This window comes from Bos javanicus, chromosome 22 (genome assembly GCF_032452875.1).
Source record: "Bos javanicus breed banteng chromosome 22, ARS-OSU_banteng_1.0, whole genome shotgun sequence".
In the NCBI taxonomy this organism is placed as follows: Eukaryota; Metazoa; Chordata; class Mammalia; order Artiodactyla; family Bovidae; genus Bos; species Bos javanicus.
Window position 1 is genome coordinate 18,641,886 of NC_083889.1, and position 12,915 is coordinate 18,654,800.

Consider the following 12,915-nt stretch of genomic DNA (forward strand, 5'->3'; position numbering starts at 1 on the left):
AGTCTTGGGTCCGGAGTCAGTGAGATCTGGCTTCTAGTCCCAGCTTTGTGTGAGTGTGTGCTAAGTCACTTCAGTCGTGTCTGACTGGTTGTGACCCTGTATGGACTGTAGCCCTCCAGGCTCCTCTGTCCATGGGATTTCCCAGGCAAGAATACTGGAGTGGATTGCCCTTCTCCAGGGGATCTTCCCAATGCAGGGATTGAACCCATTTCTCTTATGTCTCCTGCCTTGGCAGGCAGCTTTTCTAGCATTAGCACCACTTGGGAAGCCCTCCAGTCCCAGCTTTGCTACTTATCAACGGTAGGGGAATCATTCTCATTTTTACTCTTGAAAATGAGGATAATATTAATCTCTCCCACATAGAGCTGTTTTTAAGATTAAGTGGGATGAATAAAAATCAGTTAACACAATTCTAAGCACATACCAAGTACCTGATGAATTTATGCACGAAATGTCCAGGCAATAGCAAAGGCAGCCCGCCTCCCTTGGCTCAAGGGCCAGTACGGTTTGCCTGACCAGTTTCTCTGGTAGTAAATGTTCACTGGAGGGGTACCAGTCACTGTGATGGACTCTGTCATTGTCCTGCTCAGTAGCCAGTGCAGAACTTGCTGGAAAGCCCTGCTTGTTTGAAGAAGGTAAACAGTAATGTGCCAATTACTCTAATAGTGGATATGGCTTCCTGGCTCACTCAAAGTTAGAATTATCATTCCCTGGGATTTCCTTTTCTTGTCCTAAATAGATCTCTGCAGTTGACAGGCAAATGCAGTTTCTCAGCTATGGAACCACATGTGTACATGGCTGGGGGTCTTCCTCCTTGGCTCTCCGTGTGCTCTTGGAGCCCACAGAGTAACAAACACAAAGGAACAGCAAGCAGAATAAAGAATTGGCATGGTCTGACTTTCTAAGTGGAAGTGAGGAGGCTGTGGAGAAAGAGAAGAAACTCAGTGGAGGAAGAGAAAAAGCTCACTAGGGAAAGGCCAGCTCTAAATTTGTGTATTTCTACAGTGAATCTTACTGTAGTGTCTCTTCTAACAAGATCACCTCCGGGTCAAAGTGCTGTGCTGTGCTTGGTTGTTCAGTCGTATCTGACTCTTTGCGACCCCAAGGACTGTAGCTTGCCAGGCTCTTCTGTCCATGGGATTGTCCAGGCAAGGATACTGGAGTGGGTTTCCATGCCCTCCTCCAGGGGATCTTCCCAACCCAGAGATCGAATTCAGATCTCTCTCATTGAAGGTGGATTCTTTACCATCTGAGCCACCAGGGAAGCTTGGGGTCAAAGAGAAGCATCCAAGAAATGCTTGATAATCCTCTTAAATGCAAGCTTTTTGAGGGCAAGGGGTGCGACTTCCTGTCTAAATGCTGTTTCCCCATGAATATAGAACAGTGTCTGATACACAGTAGGTGCTCAAATCATTTGTTGACTGAATGCTGTACCACTGCCTTCACACCCAAGGGGGTGGTGAAGAGAAGATAAGCGCTTCTTGAACCTGATGATTCGGACCAGCAAGGAGGACCTGGTCAAAAGAAAGCTTAGGGGAAAACACCAGTGTCATCTGGGCTCTGGAGTCTGGGGCAGAAGCCTGGTGCAGCCTGGTGGCCACATGAGACTTAGGAAAGACAGATTTCAAAAAGTTAAAATATGGTAATAAGCCTGACTCTGGAAACAAAAAGATGGCAATCCCAAGAGCAGGGGGAAACACTTAAGTGTAGAATTCTGAGTTGTCTGGTCCTGATTCCAGAAAAAGAGAGGAAAACAATCTAAACAGACCCAAGTGGGTACATAGAAAACTTTGCCTGAAGTTGATTTTAAAGAACTCTAGGGAGCAAAAACACAGATGTCCATGAAACAATGATGGGAACCTACAACCCTAATCCTTAGTCCAGAATGAGTGGAGGTTTGCAAAATGGCAAAATTTGAAGGGTGTTTGAGGGATAGGAAAACCTGGGGGGTAGATTAGTTTTTTTCAGCTGATAATGAAATGAGTTTTCTATTCTTTGCACATACCTTACCTGGGCCGAGAGAGAGCTAAGGGGTGGCAGGAAGAGGTCCAGTTCAGTTCAGTTCAGTCGCTTAGTCGTGTCCGACTCTTTGCGACCCCATGAATCACAGCACGCCAGGCCTCCGTGTCCATCAACAACTCCTGGAGTTCACTCAGACTCACATCCATCGACTCAGTGATGCCATCCAGCCATCTCATCCTCTGTCGTCCCCTTCTCCTCCTGCCCCCAATCCCTCCGACATCAGAGTCTTTTCCAATGAGTCAACTCTTTGCATGAGGTGGCCAAAGTACTGGAGTTTCAGCTTTAGCATCATTCCTTCCAAAGACATCCCAGGGCTGATCTCCTTCAGAATGGACTGGTTGGATCTCCTTGCAGTCCAAGGGACTCTCAAGAGTCTTCTCCAATACCACAGTTCAAAAGCATCAATTCTTCAAAGGTGGATTAGGTGTGGGTTTTATTAATCAAAGTTGAAAAGGAGTTACACTTAGATGCACAGTGGTTTCTTGAAATTCACTTTGGATTTTACGGTCTAATCCTGAGTTCTAAGGACCAGTATCTCTGCAAAGGGACATTATTTTGTGCTCTGAAACCCAAGTTACTACAAGTTGATCTATGAGGCCATTCCTCCTGTTGAGCTTTGGTAACCCCAAATCTTAATCTTATCATCTGCATGGCCCACCTATTTATTTGAAAATATAGACAAATGCTGTATAGTAGTTATCTTTATTTACTTCTCCTTTGGTTAAGTTTTGGGGGTATGTTTATCATTTTACTACATTGACCTAGACTGCTGTTTATTGAAGCTTGTGTTGCTTTTTAATTATTCTCTTCTTTCTCGCATTCTTGCTATTTTGGATAGATAACTCTCTGAGAAAGTGTCTGAGATGTTTAGGTCTCAACTTCAATTATGAAGAAATGGAATGTGTGGGCTTAGAAGCAGCTCTTCTGTGAGAGAATTTAGCACCTTTGGGTTAATATATGGGCTTCCCTGGGGGCTCAGGGGTAAAGAATCCAACTGCCAGTACAGGACATGTGGGTTTGATACTTGGGTAGAGAAGATCCCCTGGAGAAGGAAATGATCTACCTGCTCCAGTATTCCTTCCTGCGAAATCCCATGGACAGAGGTCCCTGGTGGGCTACAGTCCATAGGGTCACAGAAGAGTCAGACACAGCTTAGGGACTTAAATGATGACAACGGATTAATAAATGTCTGTCAGCTACATCTTCATTTGTGGACTCAGATATGAGGTTTTAACAGGCTTGGCTGTCCACGTGGTTCCCTAACTTAAAATAAGTATGGAAGCAGCTGTCACTAAAAAGGGATAAACAACTAAAAATATTTATTGCAGGAAATAAAAAAGTTAACCAAAGTATTTTATTGATACATTCTTGGACAATATCACAGAATTGAAAGAGAATGGAAAGGGTGATTTTTCAGCAAGGGTGTTTCTCCACTAAATTGGCACATGAGCAGCAGGATTAACGAAAGTACTTCTTACAAACAGTAAAAAACATACATGCTCTTTTTTTTAAAGTCCTTATCACACTGATCAGTCATAGGGGGGCATGAACCAAACCTCAAGACATGAAAAATCCATATTCTTTCCTTCAAATAGTTTAATCATTGTTAAAATTATTGCAAAATACCCATATCCTAATTAAAGTAACAAAAGGGAACACAAATACAAATATTGAACATAAATGAGTAACGTGTACTGTAAAATACATTACTGGCATGCATTCCCAAGATCAAGACCTCTATTCCATTCAGCCAATACCTTTTTCTCTTGTGACCTATCTCATACCAAAGACAGGTAGGGTATACTTTTCTCAGCACAGTTTTTGGTCTTTAAATATCTTTTTTTTTTTTTTTTTTGTCTTAAAAAAAAATAACATGATTTGCAGCGGTACTATAATCATAATTATACAGTCATGTACACACATTTTTCCTTTTTAGTCTGCCGAGAGCCTTTTAAAATTTTAATTGTTTCAAAGTTTTCCCCAAAGATCCCGCTGTCTGAAAGAATAGGGTTCTATGAAAACAGGGCATTCGAAAACAAACAGAGAACCGAGGTACAACATTGGATGGCAAAGTGCAAAAGTCCTCACAAACTGTACAGAAAAGTTCAAAACCTTGCAGCCTGGAAGTACAGACGTAGAAAGACTGGGCAGCCCCAAAAACGGTCATTGAGGCTCTCAAGGGGTTCGCCCTCAAGAGCCTGGGTGGGACTTGAGTCTCAATGCTCCCTTTGGTAGGGAAAAGTCCAGAGTTGCAGCCGAGTTGGCAGTGCTGATGCCAGTGACTTATTAAGCCAAGATAAAGTAAGAATATTTCATAAAGCAGCTGTGTAGGACACTTGGATCCTCTACCGTTGGTCTCCTGGCCGGGGATGCTCCTCCGATGATGGGCAGCAGGCTGGACCAAAAGAGTCCAATGCCAGGTTGGGTGACAAAAGAACTGAGGGTCGTCCTCCTCCATTGTTCCATGGAATGGAACAGGTTAGATAACCAGGTTATTATAACTGACATACTTCTTTTTTGCAGCAGGGCCTGGAAGATAAATGTGAAAGAATCAGTTGTGACAGTGACTCTATGTACAAGGGTAGAAGCAGAATTAGATCTGTGATGACTTTGCGTGCCAAGTCAAGATGGGACCATGCAAATGGCGCTGGATTCCTCTGCCTAATTGTAGGATTTTATCTGCTAGAATCTGCTATGCCCAGCAATTCTGAAACCAGCTGGGTTCTCTATTCTGACCTATTTCCAATCCTTTTTATGGTCCATACCATTAGTAAATTTATCAGTGGGTCTCATGCTTTCCAATTAGCTTAAAGGACCCACCCATGTTGTAGTAAATTTCCTTTTGTGATCTTCTCCCAGACCTTCTTATAATAAATGGCTCTTGCTTGGCAAAGGTCTGTCCTGGGTCACTGGAATTAATTTAGGTTGACAGGAGGCTAGACCAACCAGAGTGCCTGCTCTGGTTTTGATTTACACAATCAAATTACTATAGATTGACTTTTATAGTGTTCTCATCAGTAAGTTGTAAATGGTAATTTGCAGGATTGTTTCCATCAAGGTTTGAAGCTTACTTAAATCTGCCAGGAATCTCAACGTGCATAGACTACTTTGTTTTCCTTAAATGTAGACTACATTCTTTTTATATTTGGTGCAGTGAATTTAGGACTCATCTTCACTAATTCACTCATTCAGTCATTCATTCATTTTTTTCAGTAGGTATGCGTCAGTTGCCTACCATATGGCAGACAAGAGTCAAGGCACTGGGGAGCAGCTGATGAGCAAGTCAGACCCTTTCCTGTCCTCCTGATGGAAACAAAGACACTGAGATCCCAAGGTATGTCTCTGCTCTGCATTCTAGTTCCCAATATCAAGTCATACACATTGCTGTCAACTGATATGGTCTTTATTCATTAAATCTTTGTGGTTTTGCATCAGCTTCTGTTGGACGCAAGATAACCACCATGTAGCTTTTACTGATTCCTTCCTGTTCTTAGGTTTTAAATCTTTTGCCCATTTAATGCAAACGTGTAGCAAGAATTCTTCCAGAACTTCCTTGTTGTTATTGGAGTATAACTGCTTTACAATGCTGTGTTAGTTTCCGCTGTACAGTGACGTGAGCCAGCTGTACGTATACATATATCCCTAGCCCCCCCCCACCTAGGTCATCACGGAGCACTGAGCTGAGCTTCCTGTGCTTTATAGTAAGTAGGGATTTAGGCGTGAATTCAGAGGCAAGGAAGAGCCACAGCGACATACCAAAAGAGACTCTGTACTTGGAGTAAGGCAGTCAGTATGTTACAGAAGTATATACGCTCATGTACAGCCTACAACAAAGCTGATCTTAGGTTCTGGATTAAATATTGAGAGTCTCTTGACAAATTCTGGTTTGAAGACATAGGCTTATTTCCCTATTAAATCATGTTGCATTTATTAACTAAAACTAGAGGGAAAACTATTATGTTGCTATATATAATACAGATTTTCAATATAATTATATGAAATTGGGGATCCCCCAGAATCGGATCATGAGGCTAGTTGTTGTGCATCATCAGTCAATAAATGCATGACTCCATTAATGCCTCAGTCTTCTAAAAATGTTCCCATTGTTATCATGGCCTTCACTGTCTTCAACAGTTCTTGGTTTGCGGTCACATAGGAAAACTTTCTAAATATATGCATATATGTATATATATATATATATTTTAAAACTCCGAAGCTTATTTACAGTGTTGCATCTAGAAAACCCCAGCTTTACAGTTGCAAGAAATAGTGACAGCATGCCTTGTCAAACGCCCACATTGTAATCATCCTCAAGACAAAGGGAAGAAAAAGAAACAGGAAACCCAGAAACTGATCCTGACCTAGATACCTGAGACTACTTCTTTGCATGGATAATTAAGATTGTTTTCTGCATAACTGTAGCCATCTAGTGGAAAAAGCCCAACGTATTTGAAATTCCTCAAGCTTTTTACTATAAAATGCACATTATTCAGGAGGAATATTCATTGTAAGAGTCTTAGTACAAAGAGTAAGTAGGCTAGAAGATATTGTCCATGAGTTGCAAATCTGAGCATTCATTTGCATTTAAAGATGAGGTCATAGTAAAAAAAAAAAAAAGAAAAAAGAACATTAAAAAAACCCAGAAGTGAGAATGATCATGGGAACTGACTGTTGCCTGGAGTGGATTGTCTGTCGTGTTCTCTAGTAACCTTGGGATGAGGGCTCCTGATGCTGTGTTGGGCTCACCTGACCCAGGGTCTGATTGAGCTCTAGCCCTTACTCGAGGTATGACTTAGACCTGTCCCATGACACACTGAACTTCTCTGAGCCTTTGGAAAGTAGGTAGAATAATTATCACCCTGCAGGTTGTTAATGGCACAAATGTATGAAATATCCCAGTTTCTTGTCTGATAGCATAATGCATAACTGTCTCTTTAAATTGCAAAGTTCCGTACATATGTTTAGTACCCATGCATGCTTTCTCTGCAGAACAGCTTAGAAACTTGGCAGCAAAATCATAGAGTTGTGTAGATCCCACCATGAGTATTTTTTAATTTTATTTAAACTTTTTGTTTTATATTGAAGTATAGCTGATTCACAGAGTTGTGAGAGTTTCAGGTGCACAGCAGAGCCACTCAGCCATACATATACATGTATCCATTCTCCCCCAAACCCCTCCCATCCAGGCTGCCCTATAACATTTAGAAGAGTTCCCTGTGCTGTACAGTAGATCCCTGTTGGTTATGCGTTTTAAATATAGCAATGTGTACATGTCTGTCCCAAACTCCCTAACTATACCTTCTCCCCATCCTTCCCGTCTGATAACCATGAATTCATTCTCTAAGTCTGTGAGTTTGTTTCTGTTTTGTAAGGACCTTCATCTGTAACATTATTTTTGATCCCACACCTAAGTGGTGTGATATTCGTCTTTGTCTGACATCGCTCAGTATGACGATCTCTAGGTCCTTCTGTGTTGCCGCAAATGGCAGTTTCATTAGCTTGGGCTCACAAACCGTAAACTCCTAGAATGACAATTTCTGTACTTTTCAGAGCACTGTCCAATTATTAGAATGTTTATTTTTAAACCATTCTAGCCTTATAAGTAAATAAAGTAAGTGCCTATGGTGTCTGATAATTCCATTTATTTGAATAGCAATGGCCTAGGAAAGAAAATTGCTTAGTTCAAAATAGTCATGCAGTGAAGTACGCAGTAAGGAAGTATGCTTTTTATTGTTAAATAAGAATTTTTGTTCTTTTATAAGATTATGAGTTTGAAGAACAATGAGTATTAGGCATGGTCCCTATGGAATTTTTAAAGCCATCTGTATCAGAAGTTCTGAAAGCAAGAGAACCTTTAGGAGCTGGTATTCACAATGAGACAGTGTTGCAGACACTGGTTTGGAAATGAGTTACTAATTCACTTTTGCTAGTTAAGAAAGCTCAGACATCCCAACTTATTCTGGTGTTCTGTCAAAATCAAGCTCAATTAACTTCACTGAACTAGTTGTTTTCTTTTGAATTTTATCTGAGCCTTTTTGTCCCACAAAAATTTCTCAAAGTGTTTTCTGTGAAATGTTTGTCACTCAGACTATAGGAAATAAAGGATAAGGGACAAAAATGGAGAAGACATAATCTAATGGATATAATAGGAACCAATGAATTATGGGAAACAGGGAGTAAGTAAAATTAAATAGAGTTGTTTTCTCTCATCGACATTTAATTTCTTATTTTTCTTAAATAACAAGGAATTCAATACTTTAGTCGCAAAGACCATGTGTTTTACTGAGCACTTAAAAAAAATTCAAATGTGTGTGTAGATGTACATACCTGTCACTGTCAGGAAGGTAGAGACCTTCTCTTCCAAGTGCCTAGGAAATGGGTCATACAACGTCACTGGCCCATGTTTACTAATGTGTGTAATAATGTATGTATTACTTAATGTGTGTTGTTATAGAAGGGCCTCTGCTCTCTGAAGTCCCTGTCAGCTCTGGGAGGATCTTAGGCGAAAATGGAGCACAAAAAAAGTCCATGGAAACCTCATGGACTTGGCCACCCTTTTTCTTTTCCTCCCCACAGCGTCCTGTGGTGGTGTTATATACAAAACTAACCATTGTTCCAGCTCCTCAGATTTCATTTCTAAGTTAAACCACAGCACTATTTTTCCCCACTTAGCATCCAAGAAGGGCCAAAATAGCCCAGCTAAAATTGAGACATCAATTTCCAATTCTGACATGAAAGGAGTCAATGAACATTTTAGTGTTTCTTTGGAAAAACCTAATTGGTACTTTAAGATGTAGAATGTCGAGCACAGGTTTACACAGTTCTTAAAATGTGCATTTAAGGCAAAATATACAAAGTCTCTGTTTTGAAACAGGTTTTTGCTTAGTAAAGCTGATATCTAGGTAATTTGATTGAGGCCAAATATGTTTGGCCTTGGAAAAGAAAGATGCACTGAAATACTGCGTCACAGATTTCTACTTTTTCATATGCACTTTGCCAAGGCAGTGAGCTCCTTTTGTGTATTGGCGGTTTCAGTATATCATGGATCCCAGAATTTTGGAGCATGATTTGAATGCAGTGCAGTGATGTGTCCAAGACTGAGATGTGCCTTAAAGCCCTTCTTAAGGGTACCATTACAAGTAAGGCGATAGTGATAAAATAGTAGCAGAATAGTACTAGTGATCCTGGATGAAAAGCTGGACCTAAAATCCAGGCCTTACTCTTTGGGGACAGGAGTTTCACAAGTCTATGTATCCATCCCTTTATTTCATCAGCTGTTACCAAAAATTCAACTGTGATAGTAGTTTGGCTAAAAACTGGTGGCATGGAGGCAGAGAAAAGTAGTCTCTGTTCTGAAATAGTTTGTGGTTCAGTGCAATTCAGCACACATTTATGGAGCGCCTGCTGTGTGTGAGACACTGTTACAGGCAGCGACAATATAGATGCGTTATGCTGAGGTGCGCTCTCTCCTTTGAGAGAGGCACTTACAGTCTACTGCAGGAAGGCGGATTATTTTCTACAAAAAATAGATACAGCCAATTCTTGTTAATGGCAGTTGTAGCCTGTGAAGTTACTGCAAACATTGAGTTTGTAATCCATGCCTGAACAAAGCTTTATCTAACATGTTTCTTTTTCCCTGGAATGCACATCTAACCTTCCCTTACTTAAGGAACCCTAGACAGCACTTCCAGCTTCCCTAGTGGCTTAGATGGGTTGGGAAGATCCCCTGGAGGAGGACAGGGTAACCCATTCCAGTATTCTTGCCTGGAGAATCCCATGGACAGAGGAGCCTGGCGGGCTAGAGTCTGTGGGATCGCAACAATCAAAGGGGTCACAAAGAGTCTGAGTGACCTTCACTTTTCTCAGACAGCACTGTACTCTGCTCAGTGAAACAGTAAAATCACCCAAAAAAGTACAAATACGTAAAGCACAGGCATTCAATAGACCAGGAGCACACTGTTTTTGGTGGGTTTTTTTTTTTTTTTGCACATTAGAGCTGAAAAAAGGTAAAATATCGCCCTGTTGATCTACTCTGAGACTTCATATGTTCGGTGACAAATATCCCCCTGCCCTGCACAAACACTTGCGAAAACACTGCAGTGTTGCTTTCAGTCTTACAATCAGTTTCAGCAAATAGTCGAGTCTGCAAATTGGGGGTCCATGAATACTGAGACTCAAATACCATGATAAGGTCAGGTGATCTCAAACACCAGGGAAAAGGTGGTCAAAGCGAGTAGAGAGGGATTCGGGCAAAGACCTCTGTCCTCGGAAAGGTGGCCGTTGAGATTCAGAAGGGGATGTCATTTGAGCAGAGTTTGAAAGGAGATGAGAGAGGAGCTATGCAGATATTTGGGCCACAGAGTGATGGCAGGGGCAAAGCCCTGAGTGAAGCTGGCAGCTGACAGGCCAGGGTGGCTGGAACAAAGAGTGAAACGTGCGTGGAGAATTCCAACCCTGCCAGGAGGTGACATCACTAATGTGTGCACCGAGGAAGGTGGAAAATCTTGCCTGAGACACTCGAGAGAGGTTTCAAAGTAGAGGGAATACGGAATTGTGTCATGAACAGTGAACTAGAGATATTTCCCTGCCTGGAGACATGGGTGTCAGGGCACACTTCTACCTGGAGGGTGCCACATTAATTTTTTCTGTGAAAAAGCTCAGGGTTTTGAGAGAAGAGAAAAAAATTTGAGGAGTTTGAGGAGTTTGGTGAGGGTTCACCAAGAGAAGAAAGAATGCTGGGAGAGAGATGGAAGGGAAATTAATCTGATTGCCAAGAGCATTTTATACTGGGTATAAGGTTCTGGATTTTTGGATAAACTGTGAGCATCTTACCCATATTTGACAGAAGGAGAGAGGTGAAAGATGGGAAGTGCAGGAAGGGAGATCAGCTTGGAGTTGACAGAGAGATGAGGATTGTATTTGTAGTGAGTGGGATTCCAAGATAAAACCACAGTGGGGCCATCCGTGAGCAAGCAGCTCCTAGGCCCACCTGTGCCCTCAGCAGCACCATGCTGTCCTGGGGATGAGGACGTAGGTGAGAGCTTGTTTGGTCACTGTGGTGGGGAAGTATCCTTGAGGCCAGAGCTGTGCTGTTTGTTTTAATTTGGGAGTGGCTGTATGTGACATGACAATCAAGTTCTGTTGTGTTTGGTTCAGCTGACTTGTTTGGCAGTGGCAGATCTTAGAGGACCTGTGTGCTCAAAGGAGGGGAAACCAGAGAAGACTCTTAATCTTGGCAAAGGAAAGAGACAAAGGAAACCTTCACTTTTCTTCCTTCCTTGGAATCCAACTCAGCTTAACCTGTGGATAAAAAGCAGGGCTTGACAACTAAAGCTCTGTGCAGGCAGGAGCATCCCCTGGACTGTATATCTGGATCCTGGCTTTGGAAGGTGGAAGGATTAGATTCTCTTTCAGGTGACAGAAATCAGGCAGAGCTTTAGTTTACAGCAAATGCAAAACACATGTCTGCTAGGTGTTAAACACGGGCTGCCTGGGATGCAGAGGGAATAAGACATGCCCCTGTCCTCAAGGAGTCAGGTAGACCAGGTGCCCCTCAGTATGTACGCACCTACATTTATCACAGGATGACTAAAGATGATAGGGTCAGTTGAAACTGATAACAAGGGGCCTATTCACATCTGTTTGATAGTCCTTAAAACTTCTCCTTTTGGCTTTAGACTTTCTGCCAGGCTTTTTTCTCCTTCTTTCTGAGATAATCGGGATGAGGAACCTGGTAGCCCTGACCCAGATTGTTCCCTGCAGCATGAAAGTCCTCTGATCTTCATAGCTATAGAGCAGTCCTAGTCCCCCAGTCAGAGGAAACTGAAGGGTTGTTTATTACAGAGCATGATCAAGAGTAATCACAAGTATTAGCTGACGGAAGAGAAAAGAGACTTTGTGGTCACATAAAAGATGGATGGAGCAAACCCCTAACCATCCTTTCTCTGAATACAGACAGGGGCTCCTATTGGCGAAATGGAAGGAAAGCACTGGAATTTGGTCATGGTTGGGGTCTGATGATAGTGAGCCTGGTTCTCTAACTGTGGACTCCCATTACCAATCATAACCACACAAACTGTGCTTAACTACAATGCTTCCAGATTTTCTACCTTCTTTGCTCTGTGTAAAAGTGCTTTCTCTCCTCTCCTTTTCTTAAACACATTGCAAATCTGTTCATTTGAATAGGGTGAATTGCAATTGGCATTGAAGTTTAACCCCTTCAGGTTCAAGGTATATGAATGTATTTAACAATCCCTTGGGATTTTTCAAATTATCAAATTCCTAATTTTAAATGGATGGTTTACAGTCTTTCTTTCAATGTATTCTGTTTGCCCTGAGGCTGTCTAATGGATCTGTCCACAGTGCCTGTTCCTCTTTGAAGTCTTGGTTAGAGCACTTGGGGTATAACTTGATTGATTCTGATAGGGGACTGAAATTTCCTTTACTAGAAGTCAGCAGGGGTTTGTGGAAGTGAACACTGAGTTGGATTCAAAGCACTGGGTCTGGAGAGACTTGATGGGGAAGCTGAAAGGTTGCTTGCTATCAGGAGGGATAAAGAGACTGAAGCTAGAAGACCAGGCACTGAGCGTTAGATGCTATTAGAGAATCATGTTGAACTTGGTTAGATGTGATAATGAGGTAATGGTAGAGTTGGAGAATGTCTGCATTTTGTAATAAGCTAAAATATTTTGGAGTAATGTCTCATGATATCTGATAACCAACTTTCAAATGGTTCAAGGCAGAGATAGACAGATACGCATGAGTCAAAAATGGTAAAATATTAACAGCGACTATCTCAGTAGTGGATTATACCACCACTCTTTCAACTTTTCTGAATGTTTGAGAAGTTTCATGTCCAAAGCAAAATGTATGCTTTAGCACTTTGCTCAGAGA

The 12,915-nt window shown here is 41.7% G+C and overlaps 1 protein-coding gene and 1 long non-coding RNA gene across 4 annotated transcripts in view; one reads left to right on the forward strand and one right to left on the reverse strand.

The window, feature by feature from the left end:
- Positions 1 to 12,915, forward strand: part of LOC133235178 (uncharacterized) — a 614,403-nt gene that overhangs the window by 555,430 nt on the left and 46,058 nt on the right. For both annotated transcript variants that reach the window (XR_009732460.1, XR_009732461.1), the window contains one exon: positions 5,236 to 5,356. This is a non-coding gene — a long non-coding RNA (uncharacterized LOC133235178). The remainder of the gene's footprint in view (positions 1 to 5,235; positions 5,357 to 12,915) is intronic.
- GRM7 (glutamate metabotropic receptor 7) overlaps positions 3,355 to 12,915 on the reverse strand; it is a 935,064-nt gene continuing 925,503 nt past the window's right edge. For both annotated transcript variants that reach the window (XM_061396349.1, XM_061396348.1), the window contains one exon: positions 3,355 to 4,551. In XM_061396349.1, the coding sequence (XP_061252333.1) occupies positions 4,502 to 4,551 (50 nt within the window). In that variant the 3' untranslated portion in view covers positions 3,355 to 4,501. The remainder of the gene's footprint in view (positions 4,552 to 12,915) is intronic.